The 26,547-nt window shown below is 49.1% G+C and overlaps 1 protein-coding gene across 1 annotated transcript in view; it reads right to left on the bottom strand.

Annotated features, from left to right (window-relative positions):
• Nucleotides 1-22,093: 22,093 nt before the first annotated feature.
• Nucleotides 22,094-26,547, bottom strand: part of ptgir (prostaglandin I2 receptor) — an 85,222-nt gene continuing 80,768 nt past the window's right edge. Inside the window, exon 2 of the mRNA XM_070867783.1 lies at nucleotides 22,094-22,343. Coding sequence (XP_070723884.1) covers nucleotides 22,116-22,343 — 228 coding nt within the window. The 3' untranslated portion in view covers nucleotides 22,094-22,115. The remainder of the gene's footprint in view (nucleotides 22,344-26,547) is intronic.

Here is a 26,547-nt window from a genome sequence, read left to right as displayed (position 1 = left end):
CAAACATGATTTCAATGAGGACAAGAGTGAACCAGATGGGTTTTTATGACAATCGGTAGTTTCATGGTCACACATAAGAACACAAAAAAAAAGGAGCAGGAGTAGGCCATACGGCCAAGCCTGCTCCGCCATTTAAAACAATCATGGCTGATTTGATCATGGACTCAGCTCCACTTCCCTGCCCGCTCCCCATAATCCCTTATCCCCCCTATCGTTTAAGAATCTGTCTATTTCTGTCTTAAATTTATTCAATGACCCAGCTTCCACTGAGGCAGCGAATTCCACAGATTTACAACCCTCTGAGAGAAGAAATTCCTCCTCATCTCAGTTTTAAATGGACGGCCCCTTATTCTAAGATTATGCCCTCTAGTTCTAGTCTCCCCCATCAGTGGAAATATCCTCTCTGCATCCACCTTGTCAAGCCCCCTCATAATCTTATACGTTTCGATAAGATCACCTCTCATTCTTCTGAATTCCAATGAGTAGAGGCCCAACCTACTCAACCTTTCCTTATAAGTCAACATCCTCATCTCCGGAATCAACCGAGTGAACCTTCTCTGAACTGCCTCCAAAGCAAGTATATCCTTTCGTAAATATGGAAACCAAAACTGCACGCAGTATTCCAGGTGTGGCCTCACCAATACCCTGAATAACTGTAGCAAGACTTCCCTGCTTCTATACTCCATCCCCTTTGCAATAAAGACCAAGATTCCATTGGTCTTCCTGATCACTTGCTGTACCTGCATACTAACCTTTTGTGTTTCATGCACAAGTACCCCCAGGTCCGGCTGTACTGCAGCACTTTGCAATCTTTCTCCATTTAAATAATAACTTGCTCTTGGATTTTTACGCCAAAGTACATGACCTCACACTTTCCAACATTATTATTCCATCTGCCAAATTTTTGCCCACTCATTTAGTCTGTCTATGTCCTTTTACAGATTTTTTGTGTCCTCCTCACACATTGCTTTTCCTCCCATCTTTATATCGTCAGCAAATTTACCGATACTAGCTTTTTATTCCTGATTTTAAAAATTTAATTAACTGAATTTAAATTCCCCAGCTGCCATTTGAACTCTGGATAATTAGTCTAAGCCTCTAGAATTACTAGTCTAGTGACATAACCACTATGCTACTGTTCCTCCCCCCAGGTCTCTAACTCAGGGGTACTGAGGCTAATTGTGATGCCCATTGCTGTCCCAGCTACCTGAGTTTCCTGGTATGACTCAGAGACGTGGAGCATATACAGTCGACACCTCAAATCGCTGGAGAAATACCACCAACGATGGCTCCGCAAGATCCTGCAAATTCCCTGGGAGGATAGATATACCAACGTTAGCGTCCTCGCTCAGGCCAACATCCCCAGCATCGAAGCACTGACCACACTCGACCAGCTCCGTTGGGCGGGCCACATTGTCCGCATGCCCGACACAAGACTCCCAAAGCAAGCGCTGTACTTGGAACTCCTACACGGCAAGTGAGCCCCAGGTGGGCAGAGGAAACGTTTCAAGGACACCCTCAAATCCGCTCTGATAAAGTGCAACATCCCCAAACGACACCTGGGAGTCCCTGGCCAAAGACCGCCCTAAGTGGAGGAAGTGCATCCGGGAGGGCGCTGAGCACCTTGAGTCTCGTCGCCGAGAGCGTGCAGAAACCAAGCGCAGGCAGCGGAAGGAGCGTGCGGCAAACCAGCCCCACCCTCCCCTTCCCCTCAACCACTGTCTGTCCCACCTGTGACAGAGGCTGTAATTCCTGTATTGGACTGTTCAGTCAGCTGAGAACTCACTTCTAGAGTGGATTCCGAGGGACTGCCTCTGCTGATGGTGATATGATGATGAGCTACTTGAGCACAAAGGATGGAGGCGTGGAACCTCATTGGTCAGTTTGGCTCAGTACCACACTGGACGGGGCTGGAAGTACATTTCTGGGGAAGGATTCGCAAAGCAAGCTGAGTGGGTTTTTCAGTAAACTATTGAGTTGTGGAATCAATTCACGTTCACAATAAACATTCACACCACCATGGCTGCACTGAGTACCATCTCCAACAAGCGAGAGTCTAACCACCGCCCCTTGACATTCAAAGGCATTCCCATCGCCGAATCTCCCACCATCAACATCCTGGGGAGGGTCACCAGTGACCAGAAACTTAACTGGACCAGCCACATAAATACTGTGGCAACAAGAGCGGGTCAGAGGCTGGGTATTCTGCGGCGAGTGTCTCACCTCCTGACTCCCCAAAGCCTTTCCACCATCTACAAGGCACAAGTCCGGAGTGTGATGGAACACTCTCCACTTGCCTGGATGAGTGCAGCTCCAACAACACTCGAGAAGCTCAACACCATCCAGGACAAAGCAGCCCGTTTGATCGGCACGCTACCCACCACCTTCAACACTCACTCCCTCCACCACCGGCGCCCCCTGGCTGCAGTGTGCACCGTCTACAAGATGCACTGCAGCAACTCGCCAAGGCTTCTTCGGCAGCACCTCCCAAACCCGCGACCTCTACCCCCCAGAAGGACAAGGGCAGCAGGCGCATGGGAACACCACCACCTCCACGTTCCCCTCCCAGTCACACACCATCCCGACTTGGAAATATATCGGCCGTTCCTTCATCGTCGCTGGGTCACAATCCTGGAACTCCCTCCCTAACAGCACTGTGGGAGCACCTTCACCACACGGGACTGCAGCGGTTCAAGAAGGCGGCTCACCACAATCTTCTCAAGGGGCAGTTTGGGACGGGCAATAAATGCCGGCCTTGCCAGCGACGCCCACATCCCAGGAACGGATATAAAAGAATCAATTCCACCCAAAGCGCGTGTGCAAACCGGGATCGTTTCTAAAAAGCAACCTGGCGACTCGAAAGCCGTCACGACCACTCCATTGAAACCGATTACAGAAAGAACTTTGATTTTTTTATATATATATATATACTTTTATAATTAAATAGTAAAACTTGAGACTTGGGAGTCAGAGAGGTGGAGTTGGTTGCAGCATAAGAGCTCGGTTGTAGTACAGGCTGAGGACCTGGGAGATGTGATACTAAAGAGCTACAGCGCCACCTCTGGAGGAAGAGTGTAATTAGTGTGACATGTTTACCTAGGAAATTTCCATTAAATGTGGACACAGGGTTTACAATGGCAAAAGTTGACACAAAGTTGTGGCAGAAAAAGTGACAAGTGAGAATTTGTAGACAGAAGTGCATGCAGAGGCAAGATTTTTAATAACTTATAGATGACAACAAATCAGCCCTTACACATGTACCAACAAAACCTTTGTAATGAATGAAGGACAGGAGGTTGCCCAATGGAAACACATCACCAGAACAAACCAGCTCAGGAAATGAATCACTCTACATGTCTTCCATTGGAATATCCCAAGCACATTTTTTAATCGATCCCAAAAGAAACTTCCCCTAGCAAATCCCGCATTGGCAATGAGTGCACTTTCCACCTCATAACAACATAAGAAATGGGAGCAGGAGGCGGCCCCTCGAGCCTGCTAATCTTCAACCTCAACTCCACCTTCCCTGCACTATCCCCTATATCACTTAATGCGCTGCCTGAAACGGTGGCAGGCTCAATCACTGCTTTAAAAAGGGAGTTGGATAAGTACCTGAAGGAACAACATCTTGCAGGGCTACGGGGAAAGGGCGGGGGGAGTGGGACTGGCTGAAGTGCTCTTGCAGAGAGCCGGCACAGGCTCGACGGGCCGAATGGCCTCCTTCTGTGCTGTAACCATTCCTTGATTCTAGTGTCCAAAAATCTATCGATCTCAACGGCTGAGCCCTCACAGTCCTTTGGGGTCGGGAATTCCAAAGGTTCACCGCCCTCTGAGTGAAGAAATTCCTCCTCATCTCAGTCCTACCCCTTATTCTGAGACTGTAGGTGTTGGGATTCACAGATCTCCCTCATTTCTTCAGGTGACTCATGGTGTTTACTTAATCTAAGACTGTGGCTGCACGGACGTTGCATGTTCCGCATTCACAGAAGGCTCTGATGCCCAGTGAAGTCGAAAAGTGCTGCAGTACAGCGGGACCTGGGGGGTCCTGGTGCATGAAACATAAAAGGATAGTATGCAGGTACAGCAAGTGACCAGAAAGGCCCAAGTCGCTTCACAGGAGAGTTATAAGAATAGAAATTTGACACCGAGCCACATAAGGAGAAATTACGGCAGGTGACCAAAAGCTTGGTCAAAGAGGTAGGTTTTAAGGAGCGTCTTAAAGGAGGAAAGAGAGGTAGAGAGGCGGAGGGGTTCAGGGAAGGAATTCTGGAACTTAGGGCCCAGGAAGCTGAAGGCACGGCCACCAATGGTTGAGCGATTATAATCAGGGATGCTCAAGAGGGCAGAATTGGAGGAGCGCAGACATCTCGGGGGCGGGGTGGGGGTTGTGGGGCTGGAGGAGATTACAGAGATAGGGAGAGGCGAGGGCCATGGAGGGATTTGTAAACAAGGATGGGAATTTTGAAATCGAGGCGTTGCTTAACCGGGAGCCAATGTAGGTCAGCGAGCACAGGGGGGTGATGGGTGAGCGGGACACGGTGCGAGTTAGGACACGGGGCAGCGAGCACAGGGGGTGATGGGTGAGCGGGACTCGGTGCGAGTTAGGACACGGGGCAGCGAGCACAGGGGGGTGATGGGTGAGCGGGTCTCGGTGCGAGTTAGGACACGGGGCAGCGAGCACAGGGGGTGATGGGTGAGCGGGACTCGGTGCGAGTTAGGACACGGGGCAGCGAGCACAGGGGGGTGATGGGTGAGCGGGACTCGGTGCGAGTTAGGACACGGGGAAGCGAGCACAGGGGGGTGATGGGTGAGCGGGACTCGGTGCGAGTTAGGACACGGGGCAGCCGAGTTTTGGATCACCTCTAATTTACGTAGGGTAGAATGTGGGAGGCCAGCCAGGAGTGTGTTGGAATAGTCAAGTCTAGAGGTAACAAAGGCATGGATGAGCACTCCCGGACTTGGTTGCAGTAACTGGAAGAAGTAGGCCCATTAGGAGCTGCAGGCCCCCAATTTCATGGCCAACACTCTCCGTCAGTGGACCACACCTCACCAGGAACGGGCAATCCTGTACCTGTCCCTTTTGGGTGTTCCTTGAGTCACACATCTGCGTCCCGCTGCATGTCAATGGCATGTACGCTGGACTACTTCTGACAGCCAAGAAGCTTTTTGTGAAGCATTTTAGTTGCTTTTACAATTTTTTATAGGTGTCCTAACTCTGACCAAGTCCCGCTCACCCATCACCCCCTGTGCTCGCTGACGTACATTGGCTCCTGGTTAAGCAACGTCTCGATTTCAAAATTCTCATCCTTGTTTACAAATCCCTCCAGGGCCTCGCCCCTCCCTATCCCTGTAATCTCCTCCAGCTCCACAACACCCCCGAGATGTCTGCGCTCCTCTCATTTTGGCCTCTTGTGCGTCCCTGATTATAATCACTCAAACATCGATGCTTTCTGTTGCCTAGGTCACTAAGCTCTCTAATTCCCATTTGTACTGTATTTGCTTCATGGGTTCTTTGCTTAAGAATTCATAGCAACACATTGCTATCAAGAACTAATTGGTTTATTAGCAAAAGGGTTTAACAATCACATTACACATTACCAGATCATCCACCAGGTTCACAACCACCTGCCCCATCGTGGATCCCCCGAACCCAACTGGCTGGGGTTTTATTGAGTCTTGTGAACATCACGTGACTGGATGAGCCACTCCCAACTTGATAGGTCCTTACTATGCAGTATAAATGCACACGAGGCCCATGCTTGAGAGAAGGTCAGTCTGTGACCTGTCCTTTATTCCTTAGCACTCCAAGTGATGAAGGTGGGTGGAGCTTCCCCTTTTATACCTGAAGGCCCAGGTTAGGAGTGTCTCCCACCTAGTGGTCATTGTTCTCACAATGTACAACTTAGGTCAGATTATACATGGGTTACAATGCTGGTTGAATACATGACACAACTCAACAGCTCTACAACTATTTTGAGCTGTATCAGTAATCAAGTGCCCCCTGATTAATACATTTCAAGTGCCCCCTTGTTTTTTTTGTTTTGTTTTTTGAGGGCACTAGAAACACAAATTATATAAGTGCCCCTGGTTAAAAGGGGGGGGGGGGATACTAAAATCAACAACTTAAACAAATTAAACTTTGGACATGTTTCAAATTAAAATTTGGTTACCAGGGGTGACGATGCACTCCAGTCCCTCCGGCGCCCACCTTTCGCGGAAGGCCGTGAGCGTACCGGTGGACACTGCGTGCTCCATCTCCAGGGATACCCTGGCTCGGATGTAACCGCAGAAGAGAGGCAGGCAGTCGGGCTGAACGACCCCCTTGACCGCCCGCTGCCTGGACCGCCTGATGGCCCCCTTGGCCAGGCCTAGGAGCAGTCCTACGAGGAGGCCTTCCGACCTGCTCGCTCCCCTCCGCACAGGGTGCCCAAAGATCAGGAGCGTGGGACTGAAGTGCAACCAGAATTTGAGGAGCAGCCCCTTTAAATATTGGAAGAGGGGCTGCAACCTCACATATTCAATAAAAACGTGGAACACGGACTCCTCTAGACTCAACAGCTCTACAACTATGGTGCGTACATTACGCCCTAATTCCTTGGACAATATGTTTATCTCTCAATCAACATAACAAAAAAAACCCGGTTATCGGAATCATTATTGCAGTGCTGTTTTTGGGAGCTTGCTGTGCGCAAATCGGCTGTCGCGTTTCCCACATTACAACAGGGACTGCTCTCCAAAAAAGGTACTTCATTGGCTGTAAAGTGCTTTGAGACGTCCAGTGGTCGCGAGAGGCGCTATATGAATGCCGTTTTTTTTTAAACCTCTCCGTGCTCTCTCTCGCTACAGCACGCTCCAGGGCTGTTGAAAGATCACGCGGAAACTGGGAGCACAGCCTCACTTCGAATATTGCTCACTGACTGCATTTGAATGATTATGTGCTTGACTGCCCATCAAAAACTTAAACAGACTTAAGGAATAGTAAGTATTGCCATACTTGTGTTTAACCAATCCTGTCCAAATAAATGTGATGAATTACATGAATTTTAAAATAGACCTAAATCTTACGAAGAGTTTGGTGCAATACCAAAATTTCTCCAACACTAAATTACCGGCACCTTCATATCCCCCTCACCATGACTCCGCCATTGACCGGACGTTGGCTGCAGCATTGGCCTTCCCATGATCCTCGGCGGCAGTAATGAAGTCCACTGCTCAGGGCAAAGGTTAGGGCATGGGGAGATCAGCAAGATAGATACCAAACTTTTATTCCTACAGTGACATACTGCGTATATTTGGAGTTGTGAATCCGTCAAATCCCATTCTCAAACTGCCTTGCTGTAGTGACTTGTAGAGCAGCCCAGGATTCCTTGCTGATTAGTGCGATGTATTTGATTGGTGGGTTCTTTGCTGAAGAATTCAGAGCAACACGTTGCGATTAAGAACTAGTTGGTTTGTTCGCAAAAGGTTTAACAATCACACTACACTTCCACCAGGCTCACAGCCACCTGCCCCATTGTGGATCCCCCGAACCCAACTGGCCGGGGTTTTATTGAGTCTTGTGAAGATCACGTGACTGGCTAAGCCACTCCCAACTCAACAGCTCTACAAACCTGTGAGCATCCTCACTGGTGCATACATTACAATTAGCAACATCGGAACAGGAGGAGGCCATTCAGCCCCTCGAGCCTGTTCTGCCATTCAATGAGATCATGACTGATCTGCGACCTAACTCCATATACCTGCCTTTGGCCCATATCCCTTAATACCTTTGGTTAACGAAAAGCTATCAATCTCCGATTTAAAATTAACAATTGATCGAGCATGAATTGCCGTTTGCGGAAGAGAGTTCCAAACTTCTACCGCCCTTTGTGTGTAGAAGTGTTTCCTAATTTCACTCCTGAAAGGTCTGGCTCTAATTTTCAGACTGTGCCCCTAGTCCTAGACTCCCCAACCAGCGGACATAGTTTCTCTCTATCTACCCTATCCATTCCCCTTAATATCCTGAAAACTTCGATCAGGTCACCCCTTAACCTTCTAAATTCCAGGGAATACAACCCTAGTTTGTGTAATCTCTCCTCGTAACTTAACCCTTGCAGTCCGGGTATCATTCTGGTAAACCCACACTGCACTCCCTCCAAGGCCAATATATCCTCCCTAAGTTGTGGTGCCCAGAACTGCTCACAGTGCTCCAGGTGGGGTCTAACCAGGGCTTTGTACAGCTGCAGCATAACTTCTACCCCCTTGTAGTCTCGTCCTCTAGATATAAAGGCCAGTATTGCACTAGCCTTTTTCTACCAGTGAACTCTCACTGTCGGAAAACACTGAAACGCAGATGGCTAAAGTTGGTCTGTATTGGGAACCGAAAATAAAATGATTCGGAGAGTGTGAACAGGGATATTCTGTCTTCTATTTGTGCAGAGGGAGTGGCGGTGATTGCTGTGGTGTATTTGCTCCGTGTTCTTTGCTTAAGAATCCATAGCTACATAAGAACATAAGAAATAGGAGCAGGATTAGGCCAGTTGGCCCCTCGAGCCTGCTCCGCCACTCAATAAGATCATGGCTGATCTGATCATGGACTCAGCTCCACTTCCCCGCCTGCTCCCCATAACCCTTTACTCCCTTATCACTCAAAAATCTCTCTATCGCCGCCTTAAATATATTCAATGACCCAGCCTCCTCCAGCTCTCTGGGGCAGAGAATTCCACAGATTTATAACCCTCTGAGAGAAGAAATTTCTCCTCATCTCAGTTTTAAATGGGCAGCCCCTTATTCTAAGACTATGTCCCTTATGAGGGGAAACATCCTCTCTGCATCCACCTTGTCGAGCCCCCTCATTATCTTATAAGTTTCGATAAGATCACCTCTCATTCTTCTGAACTCCAATGTGTATAGGCCCAACCTGTTCAACCTATCTTCATAAGTCAACCCCCTCATCACCGGAATCAACCTCGTGAACTTTCTCTGAACAGCCTTTAATGCAAGTATATCCTTCCTTAAATACGGAGACCAAAACTGTACGCAGTACTCCAGGTGTGGCCTCACCAATATCCTGTACAGTTGTAGCAAGGCTTCTCTGCTTTTATACTCTATCCCACTTGCAATAAAGGCTACACATTTGCTGTAAAGGACAAGCTGGTTTATTAGCAATGGTTCAGCAATGAATACTGAACATGACCACTTCTTCCACCAGGCTCACAGCTGCATGTCTCATTGTGGGGAACCTGAACTCAATTAACTGGGGTTTTGTTGAGTCTTGTGAACATCACGTGACTGGCTAAACCACTCACAATGCAATGGCTCCAGGAGCATATATTACACTGCCTCAGAGAGCTGTGGAAGCCGGGACATTGAATAAATTTAAGATAGAAATAGACAGTTTCTTAAACGATAAGGAGTTATGAGGAGCGGGCGGGGAAGTGGAGCTGAGTCCATGATCAGATCAGTCATGATCTTATTGAATGGCGGAGCAGGCTCGAGGGACCGTATGGCCTACTCCTGCTCCTATTTCTTATGTTCTTATTGCAATGACTGAGGCTCGAGGAGCCATAGCAACCAAGCACGCATTTTTAGGCCCCAATGTGATGCAGTGGCTCCAAAATGGAAGCCACATTTGTTTTTATTTCAGAAGGAGGGGAAACCAATTTCTTCACCGGAATCAACAAAAGCCGAAATCAAAACAGATTTTTAATGGAAAAACAAATTAATTTGAATCTTCAGTTGTCTTTTTCTCAGAAGTTTGACACTCATCATTTGCACTGACAGATCTTCCCTTTCATCACCCCTTGGTGTTTTGGTTATAGTTCAGTCTGTTCTTCATTTCTAAGCTCTGTGAATTCCCTGGCTGGCCTCCCACATTCCACCCTATATAAACTTCAGCTCATCCAAATCTTAGCTCCCCGTGTCCTAACTCACGGCAAGTCCCACTCACTCATCACTCCCTGTGCTCGCTGCCCCGTGTCCTAACTGGCACCGAGTCCCGCTCACCCATCACCCCCTGTGCTCGCTGCCCCGTGTCCTAACCCACACCGAGTCCCGCTCACCCATCACCCCCTGTGCTCGCTGCCCCGTGTCCTAACTCGCACCGAGTCCCACTCACCCATCACTCCCTGTGCTCGCTGCCCCGTGTCCTAACTCGCACTGAGTCCCTCTCACCCATCACCCCCTGTGCTCGCTGACCCGTGTCCTAACTCGCACCGAGTCCCGCTCATCCATCACCCCCTGTGTTCGCTGACCTACATTGGCTCCCGGTTAAGCAACGACACAATTTGAAAATTCTCATCCTTGTTTTCAAATCCCTCCATGGCCCTCGCCCCCTCCCTATCTCTGTAATCTCCTCCAGCCCCACAACTCCCCGAGATGTCTGCGCTCCTCTAATTCTGCCCTCCTGAGCAGTCCCTGATTATAATCGCTCAACCATCGGTGACCGTGCCTACTGTTGCCTGGGCCCCAAAGCTCTGGAACTCCCTCCCTAAACCTCTCCACCTCTCTACCTCTCTCTCCTCCTTCAGGACGCTCCTTAAAACCGACCTCTTTGACCAAGCTTTTGGTCACCTACGCTAATTTCTACTTATGCGGCTCGGTGTCAAATTTTTGTCTCCTGTGAAGCGCCTTGGAACGTTTTACGACGTTCAAAGGTGCCATATAAATACAGGTTGTTGTTGTTGTTCAATTAATCCCAAATATAAGAATGACCATGTCACAAGTTGACTTTAATCTAACTTTAAACTGACTCTATGGGGTGCTGTTGAACGTTGCACTTTCAGCTGCCTGACCTGCTGAGCATTTCCTGATTCTATTTCAGGCTCCCAGCGACCACAGTGTTTTGTTATTGTTCCAACACCTCTGGGACCTGGGTTCGATCGGAGTCCAATCCGCGACTCACTTGTCCACTGATATATAAGCGTGGAAGCCCAGGAGTAGTGTGCAGGCGTACCACTTCAGGGAGCAGTGGAGCTAGTGCAGGAGGGAGGTGACTTGGAGAAGGATGACCAGATTGGACGTCACCATAAACCCAGGTTGGTGTTTGGAGCGCGGGCAGATACAGCAGGAGCAGCGAGATCGGGGCGAAGGAGCGGCAAGAGATCGTGGAGCGACGCGATCGGGGCCCGGGAGAGGCGTGAGTTCGGGGCCAGGAGCCCAGGGGCAGCACGGGCCCAGCCCACACTGTGCGATATGTTTGCTCACTAGGCCCGTGCAGCAGAGCTGGTCTCCAGTCGTCCTGGTTAACCCTTGCCACTGGACCGAGACCTCGCTCTGTCAAGCCCCGTGTGGTGGCTGGTGTGCAACGGTCACCCCACGTTAAAAAAATCCACCCACAGGCATCTCCCACCCTTCAGGATGTAGTTCGGGATCCGGAATATTAGGTCCTTCATTGAAACACCTGGGAACTCATCCCTTTTTGGCGTGGAAGCAAGTCATCCTCGAAACGAAAAATATACAAGGGTCTTTCGTGAAATGGGTTTGGGGCATTAACAACCCCTAGCCGAGTGTGAGCCCATAGGAATGAAATACCCCCAAGTTTTCCAATCGCTGAAATGCCGCAATGAAGGCTGGTATGGGAAAGAATATAGAATCAGCGAATGGAAGGAGGCCATTCGGCCCCTTGAGCCTGTGCCAACTCTTAGCTGGTCCCCTCCCTCGCCCTTTCCCCGCAGCCCTGCATATTCGTTTTCCTTCAGCTACTTATCCAACTCCCTTTTGAAAGCCGCGATTGAGTCTGCCTCCACCACCCTCTCAGGCAACGCGTTCCAGATCCTAACCACTCGCTGCGTGAAAAAGGTTTTTTTCTCACATTGCCTTTGGTTCTTTTGCCAATCACGTTATGAAGACGAATGAGACGCAGATGTATGGGGAGAGGCCTTTGAGGTTGGGGAGGGGGGGGTGAGAGGGTTCAAGCTCATTTTGAATTCAATGTCCTAAGGCACTTCACAGCGGTGTTATAAGACAAAACCGATAAGTTTGACACCGAGCCACATAAGAAGAAATTAGCGCAGGCGACCAAAAGCTGGGTCAAAGAGGTCGGTTTTAAGGAGCGTCTTCAAGGAGGAAAGAGAGGTAGAGAGGCGGAGAGGTTTAGGCAGGGAGTTCCAGAGCTTGGGGCCCAGGCAACAGAAGGCAAGGCCACCGATGGTTGAGCGATTATAATCAGGGATGCTCAAGAGGGCAGAATTAGAGGAGCGCAGACATCTCGGGGCGCGGGGGGAGGGGTGTTGTGGGGCTGGAGGGGATTACAGGGATAGGGAAGGGGCAAGGGCCATGGAGGGATTTGTAAACAAGGATGAAAATTTTGAAATCGAGGCGTTGTTTAACTGGGAGCCAATGTAGGTCAGCGAGCACAGGGGCTGATGGGTGAGCGGGACTCGGTGCGAGTTAGGACACGGGCTGCCGAGTTTTGGATCACCTCAAGTTTATGTAGTGTAGAATGTGACAGGCCAGCCAGGAGTTGCCAAGTCCGGAGGCAACAAAGGCACGGATGAGGGTTTCAGCAGCAGAAGAGCTGAGGCAGGGGCGGAGACGGGCGATGTTACGGAGGTGGAAATAGGCGGTCTTCGTTATACCGTGGATATGTGGCCGGTAGCTCATTTCAGGGTCAAATATGACACCAAGGTTGAGAACAGTGTGGTTCAGCCTCAGACAGATGCTCGGGAGAGGGATGGAGTCAATCGCTAGGGAACGCAATATTTAATTGGAGAAAATTTCTGCTCATCCAGAACTGGATGTGGGACAAGCAGTCTGACAATTCAAAGACCGTGGAGAGGTTGAGAGAAGTGGTGGTGAGGTAGAGCTGGGTGTCGGCTGCGTACATGTGGAAACTGACTCTGTGTTTCCGGATGATGTCGCCAAGGGGCAGCATGTAGATGGGGAATAGGAGGGGGCCAAGGGTAGGTCCTTGGGGGACACCAGGGGTAACGATGCGGGGGCGGGAAGAGAAGACGTTGCAGGTGATTCTCGGCCTACGATGAGATGGATAAGAATGGAACCAGGCGAGTGCGGTCCCACCCAGCTGGACGTTGGTGGAGAGGAGTTGGAGGAGGATGGAGTGGTCAACCGTGTCAAAGGCTGCAGACAGGTCCAGGAGGACGAGGAGGGAGAGTTTACCTTTGTCACAGTCACAAAGGATGTCATTTGTGACTTTGATGAGAGCCACTTCGGTACTGTGACAGGGGCGGAAACCGGATAGGAGGAGTCGCCCATTTAAAATGGAAATGAAGAGGAATTTCTTCTCTGAGGGTCGTGAATCTTTGTAACTCTCTACCCCAGAGAGCTGTGGAGGCTGGATCACTGAATATATTTAAGGTGGAGACAGACAGACTTTTGAGCGATAAGGGAGTCAAGAGTTATAGAAACGGGCAGGGAAGTGGAATTAAGGCGAAGATCAGATCAGCCATGATCTTATTGAATGGCGGAGCAGGCTCGAGGGGCCGAATGGCCGACTCCTGCTCCTATTTCTTGTGTTCCTATCTTCTTATACTATAATAATCACAAATACGGTTAGTAATAAGCTGAGACCCAGATCGTCACCATATCTGTCTGTCTGCACGGCTGGTGAGGTGATATTTCTGGCTTCCAATCAGTTTCTATTGCTCCTGCTCTCCCACCCTTCATCACTTAGTAATGAAAAACCCAATGCTGACCTCATCAAACACTCCCAGGGCAGGTACAGCACAGGGTTAGATACAGAGTAAAGCTCCCTCTACATTGTCCCATCAAACACTCCCAGGGCAGGTACAGCACGGGGTTAGATACAGAGTAAAGCTCCTCTACACTGTCCCATCAAACACTCCCAGGGCAGCTACAGCATGGGGTTAGATACAGAGTAAAGCTTCCCTCTGCACTGTCCCATCAAACACTCCCAGGGCAGGTACAGCACGGGGTTAGATACAGAGTAAAGCTCCCTCTACACTGTCCCATCAAACACTCCCAGGGCAGGTGCAGCATGGGTTAGATACAGAGTAAAGCTCCCTCTACACTGTCCCATCAAACACCCCCAGGGCAGGTACAGCACGGGGTTAGATACAGAGTAAAGCTCCCTCTACACTGTCCCATCAAACACTCCCAGGGCAGGTACAGCACGGGGTTAGATACAGAGTAAAGCTTCCTCTACACTGTCCCATCAAACACTCCCAGGGCAGGTACAGCACGGGGTTAGATATTTCCCACCAGGAGTCACTTGATAGTGATCAGGACCAGGGATGTACAGAGTCTCGAAGGTTTGTAAACAATCCCATGGCCATTAATTCAAAAAAGTGCAGGAGAATTATCCCCGGTGTCCTGGGCCAATATTTATCCCACAACCAACACCTAAAATCAGATGACCTGGTCATTATCACATTGCTGTTTGTGGGAGCTTGCTGTGCACAAATTGGCTGCCGCGTTTCCCACATTACAACAGTGACTACACTCCAAAATTACTTCATTGGCTGTAAAAAAACTTTGGGACATCCTGAGGTTGTGAAAGGAGATATAGAGGTGCAAGTCTTTCATTTTTTTCTTTCCTTTAAAGGTATTATTGTAAACTGGTTGGCATCTCATTATATTTGTGCCCCATTCGGCGATTCCATCAATGACGGCTGTGTCTGATGCTGTGTCAGTTTAACAAGCCTCGGTTGGAGTGGCTGCTTCAGAATGTTCCAGAATACAACATTTCTGCGACTGCAGCCTTTGATCTAAGGCCAACCTTCTCTTTCAAAACCACATATGGCGAGGCTGGACAGCGTGTGAATGACAGGGTGACAACAGCACTGACATCCCTACATACAATGAGCGTATCTGGGACCTGCGCCCAACTCTAATTCACATCATTGGCCACGAAGGCCCCATGTGCAATGTGTTTGGGACACCTCTCATCCCATTGACCTCCAGACATCCATCCAATGGGAAACTAATCTGATCAGGTCTCCGAGACGCCACAGCTCGGCAAATGAGGGAGATGGAGAACTGTCACAGAGCTGCAGCAGGGGAGGGCTCTTCTAAGGTTGGGCCTGGGAGTGTTTGATGGGACAGTGTAGAGGGAGCTTTACTCTGTATCTAACCCCGTGCTGTACCTGCCCTGGGAGTGTTTGATGGGACAGTGTAGAGGGAGCTTTACTCTGTATCTAACCCTGTGCTGTACCTGCCCTGAGAGTGTTTGATGGGACAGTGTAGAGGGAGCTTTACTCTGTATCTAACCCGTGGTGTACCTGCCCTGAGAGTGTTTGATGGGACAGTGTAGAGGGAGCTTTACTCTGTATCTAACCCGTGCTGTACCTGCCCTGGGAGTGTTTGATGGGACAGTGTAGAGGGAGCTTTACTCTGTATCTAACCCCGTGCTGTACCTGCCCTGGGAGTGTGTGATGGGACAGTGTAGAGGAAGCTTTACTCTGTATCTAACCCCGTGCTGTACCTACCCTGAGGTGTCCCAAACACATTGCACATGGGGCCTTCGTGGCCAATGATGTGAATTGGAGTTGGGCGCAGGTCCCAGATACGCTCATTGTATGTAGGGAGGTCAGGGCTGTTGTCACCCTGTCATTCACACGCTGTCCAGCCTCGCCATATGTGGTTTTGAAAGAGAAGGTTGGCCTTAGATCAAAGGCTGCAGTCGCAGAAATGTTGTATTCTGGAACATTCTGAAGCAGCCACTCCAACCGAGGCTTGTTAAACTGACACAGCATCAGACACAGCCGTCATTGATGGAATCGCCGAATGGGGCACAAATATAATGAGATGCCAACCAGTTTACAATAATACCTTTAAAGGAAAGAAAAAAATGAAAGACTTGCACCTCTATATCTCCTTTCATAACCTCAGGATGTCCCAAAGCGCTTTACAGCCAATGAAGTACTTTTGGAGTGTAGTCACTGTTGTAATGTGGGAAACGCGGCAGCCAATTTGTGCACAGCAAGCTCCCACAAACAGCAATGTGATAATGACCAGGTCATCTGATTTTAGGTGTTGGTTGTGGGATAAATATTGGCCCAGGACACCGGGGATAATTTCCCTGCTCTTTTTTGAATTAGTGGCCACGGGATTGTTTACAAACCTTCGAGACCCTGTACATCCCTGGTCCTGATCACAATCAAGTGACTCCTGGTGGGAAATATCTAACCCCGTGCTGTATCTGCCCTGGGAGTGTTTGATGGGACAGTGCAGAGGGAGCTTTACTCTGTATCTAACCCGTGCTGTACCTGCCTTGGGAGTATTTGATGGGACAGTGTAGAGAGAGCTTTACTCTCTATCTAACCCCGTGCTGTACCTGCCCTGGGAGTGTTTGATGGGACAGTGTAGAGGGAGCTTTACTCTGTATCTAACCCCGTGCTGTACCTGACCTGGGAGTGTTTGATGGGACAGTGTAGAGGAAGCTTTACTCTGTATCTAACCCGTGCTGTACCTGACCTGGGAGTGTTTGATGGGACAGTGTAGAGGAAGCTTTACTCTGTATCTAACCCGTGCTGTACCTGCCCTGGGAGTGTTTGATGGGACAGTGTAGAGGGAGCTTTACTCTATATCTAACCCCGTGCCGTACCTGCCCTGGGAGTGTTTGATGGGACAGTGTAGAGGGAGCATTACTCTGTGTCTAACCCGTACTGTACCTGCCCTGGGAGTGTTTGATGGGACAGTGTAGAGGGAGCATTACTCTGTATCTAACCCGTACTGTACCTGCCCTGGGAATGTTTGACGGGACAGTGTCGAGGGAGCTTTACTCTGTGTCTAACCCCGTGATGTACCTGAGTTGGGAATGATTAATGCTGATGATGGGAAAGTGTTGTATCCTCCAGCATTGCAGAGGTTGGCTTGCGGAGGCCAAAAATGATTTCCGCACGGGAAATATGTGAGACGAACATTGTTTATGATATGAAATGATTGGAATAATTAGGCATTGGAGAACACCAAATTAAAACCAGGTTTACAATGGGGAAAAATATGTCTCTATCTCATTAAGAGGAAGTGGTGATGTCGAAAATGTTGGTGGGATTCAAGAATTGAGGTCGGCACAGATAGCTGCACGCATACTGAAGGCTGCACAACTGAAGTGGGATTGCAGGCTGAGGGACAAGAAACAAGAGCTAATTCAGGCTGAAAGATCGAAGCCTCCACTGTTGTATATGCAGACTATGGATGTACTCTCTGTGCAGTCACTGTGTGGTTGCATAAGATGGAGACTTGTTTCCCCGATGTACTATTAATAAGGTTTACACTGTGTATATATACATGCTGGCACCACTCGAGGGCGCAACTGGTGGAGACCGGGGGTTTCCTGCCCTGGTGGCAGGGTCCAGTATAAAAGGCTGCTCACCATGCTTGTCCTCACCCTGGAGTTTGGAATAAAGGACCAAGGTCACTGCAACACATTTCCTCGTGGAGTACATTATAGACATAATATCCACGGCCTGCTACTGTCCAAGCCCGGCGCCCAGGAAGGTCCCATGTCCCATCTCAAGTCCCTACTGACCTCAGCCGGGACAGTTGTGCTACAAGCGGGAATCGGAGACCGGGGGTGGGGGCGGCGGGGGAAATTGCCCACCCCTGGACACGTTGCGCACGCACCCCGCTTCAATGGTTTTTACTGCCACGGTTGTTGAGGCCTTGAGTTGAGCGAAATACCGTTCTTTGGCTTTTTTTGGGCGGACTGGAAGTTGTTCAGAATCGGGGCGGAACTGCGGGAGTGGGTGCAGTTGCGGGTCGGGAGTTCGGGGTGGGGTGTAGCGACCGCCGCTGTCGGTCATCGGCGCGGCGCCGATGATGTCATCTCGGCCCCGCGTCACCATGGCTCTCTGTTTCACTTAAAGGGGAAGTGCGCTCGCGATTTTAGTTCCATCCACTGGGCCACCAGGGAGGGCTTCGGCTGAGCCAGCGGCCTGGCAGCCAAGAGGGGGTGCCAGGGGGGGGGGCGGGGTGTGACAGGCTGCCTGTTGGTGGCCCAGCCGAAGCCGGGGCTGACAAAAACAAAATGGCGGCAGCGGCGGTGCGGTACCTGACCGTTAACGGGAGTCGCACCGCCATTGCAGAAGGCCTCAGCTTCGATGCACCATTGGGGAAAAAGCAGGTTTTGGCACCGCAGGGCGGGAGGAAGATTCCCTCGGTGGAATTTCGCCATCGTGCGGGGGAACATCGGCAGTGCGCGCTGTTGGATGGAAGGAAGGAAGGGAGAGAAAGAGTGGAGGAGAGAAGGGGATGGGAGGAAGGGAGAGAGGATGACGGGAGGCGGGGAGAGCAGAGCCTGCACCTTGCGTTATATCCCGCCTGAGTTCCCGACCCTTCGAGCTCGGGACTTGTATTGAAGGGATGTACCTGAGGTACATTATGGAGGCTGCCACTCGGACTCACGCAAGACCTTTCAGGACGTCCCGAAGGCGACGGACTACTTTTGAAGTGCGGTCGCCGTTCAGCGGGTTATGGCGGCAGCCACTTTGCACACAGCAAGATCCCAAAACTCGAAACATTGGACAAACGAGCGGTCGGTCTGCTTCTCGCGGGCGGCGTTGGTTGATGGAGGAATGTTGGCCCGGGAACCGGGGGGGGGGGGGGGGCGGAAATAGCTCCGCGCTCCCCCACCCCCCTCCCCCGCACCGCTCTTCTTCGAAACAGTGGCCGTGGGAGCTTAGACATCCACCTCCACAGGTAGACCAGAGCCCTCGGTTTAATGTCTCATCGGAAAGGCAAAGAACTAAATCGCTGGGAACGTCGGCCCAGGATTATGTGCTCACGTCCTGGAAGGAGATTGGCGGAGAGGGCAGGGGTAAGCTTGAACCAGCTCAGTTCCACCTCTGTAACATCCATCCGTCTCCGCCCCTGCCTCAGCTCATCCGCTGCTGAAGCCCTCATCCATGCCTTTGTTACCTCTGGACTTGACTATTCCAATGCACTCCTGGCCGGCCTCCCACACTCTACCCTACGTAAACTAGAGGTGATCCAAAACTCGGCTGCCCCGTGTCCTAACTCGCACCAAGTCCCGCTCACCCATCACCCCCTGTGCTCACTGCCCCGTGTCCTAACTCGCACTGAGTCCCGCTCACCCATCACCCCCCTGTGCTCGCTGACCTACATTGGCTCCCGGTTAAGCAACGCCTCGATTTCAAAATTCCCATCCTTGTTTACAAATCCCTCCATGGCCTTCGCCCCCTCCCTATCTCTGTAATCCCCTCCAGCCCCACAATCCCCTGAAATCTCTGCGCTCCTCTAATTCTGGCCTCTTGAGCGGATTTTCATCGCTCCACCATTGGTGGCTATGTCTTCAGCTACACAGAATATACGGCACAGAAACAGGCCATTCGGCCCAACCAGTCCATGCCGGCGTTTATGCTCCACTCGAGCCTCCTCCCGTCTTTCCTCATCTAAATCTATCAGCATAACCCTCTATTCCCTTCTCCCCCATATACTTGTCCAGCCTCCCCTTAAATGCATCGATACTATTCGCCTCAACCCCTCCCTGTGGCAGCGAGTTCCACATTCTCACCGCTCTCTGGGTAAACGAGTTCCTTCTGAATTCCCCATTGGATTTCTCGGTGACGATCTTATATTGATGGCCTCTAGTTATGCTCTTCCCCACAAGTGGAAACACTCTCTCTGTATCCACTCCATCAAAACCTTTCATCATTTTAAAGACCTCTATTAGGTCACCCCTCAGCCTGGGCCCTAAGCTCTGGAATTCCCTCCCTAAACCTCTATGCCTCTCTCTCCTCCTTTAAGATGCTCATTAAAACCTACCTCTCCTGTTCTAATATCGCCTTACATGGCTCGGTGTTAAATGTTCTTTGATAAACGTGCCTGTGAATATTGTTCTACCTTAAAGGTGTTATAGAAATGCACGTTGGTGTAGGGTTTGGAATTTGCGCTTCAGTTTGTTAAGAAACTCCTTCCCTCACAGAACCTTGGAAATCAGATGGCTGTCAAGAGATTCTCTTTGAATTTTTGATTTAGTGTTCTCTTCTCTTAAAGTGGACAGTGCAGAGATAAACTGGAACATATACCAAACACATCAGGTCAGATACAGGAACAGCAAGGTACAGATCATCCATGATACAACAAAGGGTGGGCCAAAGCCTATAATATGCTGCATGCCAACATGTTCCATTCCCCCTTGATCCTGCTGACCTTCTGGACAAGAAAAGGTTACATTTGGGGTGAGGAGAGCATTTCCTGTTCATGCCAAGTCACTTCCTGTTCAGGGTTAAACATTTGCTGCACAGGAACCTCAATAAAATGACTGTACAAACAATAGCACAAAACATTTTAGCATTCGTTGAATTATAAATATTTAAAAATATTTCTTGACTGCTTAACTTTTACTCGGGTACAAGTCAAAGTGAAGAAATCTATGGTTTTGACATCATTTCCTGTAAACAAGCATGCACTTATTGTTGGTACAACACTGATGGCATCACATCACAGTCACTTAAAGGCTAGACTAGACACAATACAGTCACTTATAGACAACACACCCCATAACACAATCACTTATAGACACACACTCTATACCACAATCACTGATAGACACACACTCCATAACACAATCACTTATAGACACACACTCCATAACACAATCACTTATAGACACACACTCCATAACACAATCACTTATAGACACACACTCTATACCACAATCACTGATAGACACACACTCCATAACACAATCACTTATAGACACACACCCCATACCAGTCACTGATAGACACACACTCCATAACACAATCACTTATAGACACACACTCCAGAACACAGTCACTTATAGACACACACTCCATAACACAATCACTTATAGACACACACTCCATACCACAGTCACTTATAGACACACACTCCATAACACAATCACTTATAGACACACACTCCATATCACAATTACTTATAGACACACACTCCATAACACAATCACTTATAGACACACACTCCATAACACAGTCACTTATAGACACACACTCCATACCACAATCACTTATAGACACACACTCCATAACACAATCACTTATAGACACACACTCCATAACACAATCACTTATAGACACACACTCCATAACACAATCACTTATAGACACACACTCCATAACACAATCACTTATAGACACACACCCCATACCACAATCACTTATAGACACACACCCCATACCACAATCACTTATAGACACACACTCCATACCACAATCACTTATAGACACACACTCCATACCACAATCACTTATAGACAATACAATCCATAACACAATCACTTATATACTATGTACACACACCCCAGTCACTGAAAGACCAGTCACTTATAGCCAATGTATACACATACCACAAAGACAGTCGGTCACTTATAGACAATATAATCGATATTACAATCACTTATTGACAATACAATCCATATCACAGTCACTTATAGACAATACAATCCATACCAAAGTTACTTTTCGACAATGTACACACACCACATGCCGCAGTACTTCTTTCGTACCACAGGAGAGAGCTCTATTGTCCTCGCACACCGAGGCCCTCTAGTTGTAGAAAGCCGCCCCTGCAGCGGGACAGGCCAAAGTTCAGCCCCAAATAAGCTACCATTGCTGTCAATACTTCAGAACCTTTCCCAAAATCCTGTCGCTGAAGGCAAGACTTTCAGAACATGAAACTCCTTGTATCTTGTACCTTGATAACATACAGGGGGGGGGGGTGGGGGAACCCTTGTAAAATCTCGGCGCTCGGAGCATCGTATAGATAAATTATTAACAGGCCAACTCAGTCCTACTATAAATTAATACGGCCTGAATGGCATTTGGTTCAATAGCTTCATCCCCATCTTTGGCTTAAAACAAAGCCCGGTTTTAACTCAGGCGAGCCTGGGTTAATACATCGATCAGGCTGGGGAGGTTGAAGATTTGGGATGGGGTATAATGTCCGTAGATGTATTCAGAGCAGAGCACACCTCTTCAGTTCGCTCATGTCCAGGCAGGTAGTGTAACGGCGGCAGCAGTTGGTGACCCATCCGCCCCTCACTCTGCCATTCAGCTCAGTGAGCGCCACTGCCTTTGGCTCCAAAGCTGGTGCCCGCTGGGCTCAGTGCCAGTCTCCTCGCCGGTCATTTAGCTGCCCCCCCCCCCGCCCCCCCCCCGCCCCCCCCGCCACCCCCCGACAATCCCCTCCCTTCGTCCCTCTGTCCTTAGTTAACACAGCGAAATGCTCTGCTGTTTCAAAGGGTCTTGCAAGGTGCTGCCCTTGAGCACGGCAGAGAAACGGCAGCGTAGTATCTTCTGCACTGTCCGGAAGACCGATTTCCGGAATATGATGAAGAGCCAGGGATCAACGATGGGGTTCAAGGCGTAGAAGCGGAAGGCCAAGAGTTCCTCCTTGTCGTTGTTGTCTGGTGCGATGGCGTTGACGAATCCGCGAATCTGTGGGGGTGGGGGGGAAAATAAGAGGTAAATGATAATGTAGCGATAAAACTCAAGGCAGGCAGAGAGGTAGAATAGGTCGGCGGGAACAAGTCTCTCTGCAGTAAGGCTGGGGACCTGGCAGATGCAAAACTGAAGTGCGACAGCACCACCACTGCCTGGAGGGTGTAACTACAGCGTGACATGTTTACATAGGAAATTTTCCATTAGAAATGTGGATATAGTGATTTATATGCCAGTGTTTGACAGGAAATCTATTCAGATCGAGGATCTTTAGCATATTATGTAGCATTGTTCAACGAAAAAACAGTTCTTCCCCTCGCTCCTCCCCTCAAGTGCATATTATATTAGGCAACAGTTACTGATTACAGAACCATATAATTGCATAGGATTACATTACATGGGATACATGGCACAGAATCAGGCCGTTCGGCCCAACCAGTCCGTGCCGGTGTTTATGCTCCACTCGAGTCTCCTCCCGTCTTTCCTCATCTAACTCTATCAGCATAACCCTCTATTCCCTTCTCCCTCATATGTTTATCCAGCCTCGCCTTAAAAGCATCGATACTATTCGCCTCAACCCCTCCCTGTGGCAGCGAGTTCCACATTCTCACCACTCTCTGGGTAAAGATGTTTCTCCTGAATTCCCCATTGTATTTCTCGGTGACGATCTTATATTGATGGCCTCTAGTTATGCTCTTCCCCACAAGTGGAAACACTCTCTCTGTATCCACTCTATCAAAACCTTTCATCATTTTAAAGACCTCTATTAGGTCACCCCTCGGCCTTCTCTTTTCAAGAGCAAAGAGACCCAGCCTGTTCAGCTAATATGTGCAGCTCACTCTTAAACTTGCCTTTTCACAACACTAGAACAAGAACTTGCATTTATATAGCGCCTTTAACGTAGTGAAACATCCCAAGGCGCTTCACAGGAGCGTAATCCGAAAAAATTTGACACCGAGCCACATGAGATATTAGGACAGGCGACCAAAAGCTTGGTCAAAGAGTTTTAAGGAGGATTGTAAAGCAGGAGAGAGAGGCAGAGAGGTTTGGGGAGGGAATTTCAGAGCTTAGGACCCAGGCAGCTGAAGGCACGGCCGCCAATGATGGGGTGAGGAAAATCAGGAATGGACAAGAGGCCAGAATTGGAGGAGCGCAGAGATCTCAGAGAACATAAGAGCATAAGAATTAGGAGCAGGAGTAGGCCATACGGCCCCTCGAGCCTGCTCCGCCATTCAATGAGATCACGGCTGATCTTCGACCTCAACTCCACTTTCCCGCCCGATCCCTATATCCCTCGATTCCTTTAATATCCAAAAATCTATCGATCTCTGTCTTGAATATACTCAATGACTGAGCCTCCACAGCCCTCTGGGGCAGAGAATTCCAAAGATTCACCACCCTCTGAGTGAAGAAGTTTCTCCTCATCGCAGTCCTAAATGGCCGACCCCTTATTCTGAGACTGTGACCCCTGGTTCTAGACTCCCCAGCCCGGGGGGAAACATCCTCCCTGCATCTACCCTGTCAAGCCCTGTAAGAATGTTGTACGTTTCAATGAGATCACCTCTCATTCTTCTAAACACTAGAAGAGTTTAGGCCTAGTCTACTCGATCTCTCCTCATAGGACAATCCCCCCATCCCAGGATTGATGAACCTTCGTTGCACTCCCTCGATGGTAAGGAGACCAAAACTGTGCACAATACTCCAGGTGTGGGCTCACCAGGCCCAGATATAATTGCAAGCTAAAAATAAGTTCCATAAAAATCTCTCCTTATAAACCTCGCACATTGTACATTCTGGCATTTTTTTTCCCCCACAGCTCAGCAGAAACTTAAACACTAAATTCGAAGCCCATCAAGGTCCTGTTCGGACAAGTGCTAATTTATTTAATAAGACCACAGAGCTCAACCACTTTGATGCCAAGAACAAGGTAAGAAGCTGGTTATTGTTTCTCAGTTAATAAAAAAAATTGAGCTATTATGGCTTGGTTCTTTCGAACATAAAATGGTTGTGATATTTTCCTCACGGCATCACAAACATTCAAGATGGCTCTCACTGGAAACTGTCATCATGTGACTTGCCACGTGACACTTTGTGTTATACATCAGGAGTTGCATTGCCGCAGTTGTCCACTAGGTGGAGCAGTAGGCCACTAGGTGGCGCTCTCTGTTACAGGTTCCTTAAACTCTCATTTCATATATACGCCTCTGCATACTAAAGATAATATTGTGAGGCATTGTGTACTGTTTCTGTCAAGATATTATGAGGGCTTATCTCCTCTCTAGGGCGAGGTGTGAAATCTGCACATGTCAACGTTGAGTCACTGAACCCTTTCCGGATTCATGTAGCAAATATCAGCATCAAACACTCCCAGGGCAGGGACAGCACGGGTTAGATACAGAGTAAAGCTCCCTCTACACTGTCCTATCAAACACTCCCAGGGCAGGTGCAGCACGGGTTAGATACAGAGTAAAGCTCCCTCTACACTGTCTCATCAAACACTCCCAGGGCAGGTACAGCATGGGGTTAGATACACAGTAAAGCTCCCTCTACACTGTCCTATCAAACACTCCCAGGACAGGTACAGCACGGGGTTAGATATAGAGTAAAGCTTCCTCTACACTGTCTCATCAAACACTCCCAGGGCAGGTACAACACGGGTTAGATACAGAGTAAAGTTCCCTCTACACTGTCCCATCAAACACTCCCAGGGCAAGGATAAGGATAAGGGGTAAGCCATTTAGGACTGAGATAAGGAGAAACTTCTTCACTCAGAGAGTTGTTAACCTGTGGAATTCCCTACCGCAGAGAATTGTTGATGCCAGTTCATCGGATATATTCAAGAGGGAGTTAGATATGGCCCTTACGGCTAAAGGGATCAAGGGGTATGGAGAGAAGGCAGGAAAGGGGTACTGAGGTGAAGGTTCAGCCATGGTCTTATCGAATGGTGGTGCAGGCTCGAAGGGCCGAATGGCCTACTCCTGCACCTATTTTCTATGTTTCTATGCTACACTGTCCCATCAAACACTCCCAGGGCAGGTACAGCACGGGATTAGATACAGAGTAAAGCTCCCTCTACACTGTCCCAGCCAGGGTGTGCAGTGTTAACATTCCCTGCCTTCTTGTGGCCCACCTGAGTGGCTCCTTGCCGTGCTGTGACTCCCGATAAGCAGATGCTTCGAGACTGCCTCTGTGTTATTGCACCTGGGTGCCCTGTATCCAGCAAACAGGAGATTTGCATCCCCCCAGTCTGTGCCGGGTTGGCAGTCTGATCCGCTATGGAGACCGCTTCTAAAGTCAAATTAAAACTGTAAAAATAACCCCGGGATACAAGCCTGGGACTATCTCTGGCATCACGCTACTGGAGCCTTGCTCCAGAACGTTAATGTGGATCCAAAACTTCACACCTTGTTCCTGGAGTGAGATGTACTGCCGTGGGTAGTGGAACAATGAAGGAGGAATATTTTTTCGCTTTCCTTTGTTAGCTAAACTCACACACCGCAGCATCTGATAAATATTATTCCAACCAAACAAGCGAGAGCCACTCTCCCAATATTAGAACCATATGGTCCTCAGTACAGCTCTGGAAAACATGTTTGTTGAGGTATTTACATTGTCCCTCAGCAACGAGCCATTTAGACGTTCATTTAAGGTTACTTTCCGCCTCATATTTTATTAATTGGGGAGCCCTCAGTGAGCGCCCAGCATGCAGAGCGCCATCTTGGATGAGAAGCGGAGAATAGACCTGGGCGTGTGACTGAGTGGATGCCTAGCTTGTGTGTTATAGGAGCATAAAAAAATGGGAGCAGGAGTCGGCCATTTGGCCCCTTGAACCTGCTCCGCCTTTCAATCAGATCATGGCTGATTTTCGACCTCAACTCCATATACCTCTTGATTCCCTTAGTACCCAAGAATCTATCGATCTCTGTCTTGAGTATACTCAACGACTGCGGCAGAGAATTCCAACCCTCCAAGTGAAGAAATTTCTCCGCATCTCAGATCTAAATGGCCGACCCCTTATCCTGAGACAGTGCTTCCTTCCAGCCAGGGCAGGTAGCCGCTCAGCATCTACCCCGTCAAGAAAAGCCTCGAGGCCGAACAGTGGCAAATGGAATTCAATCCCGAGAAATGTGAGGTAATGCATTTGGGGAGGGCTAACAAGGAAAGGGAATACACATTAAATGGTAGGACACTGAGAGGTGTG

This window comes from Pristiophorus japonicus, chromosome 26 (genome assembly GCF_044704955.1).
Source record: "Pristiophorus japonicus isolate sPriJap1 chromosome 26, sPriJap1.hap1, whole genome shotgun sequence".
NCBI lineage: Eukaryota > Metazoa > Chordata > Chondrichthyes > Pristiophoridae > Pristiophorus > Pristiophorus japonicus.
Note: the sequence above shows the minus strand (reverse complement) of the source record. Positions and strands in the feature narration are given on the sequence as shown.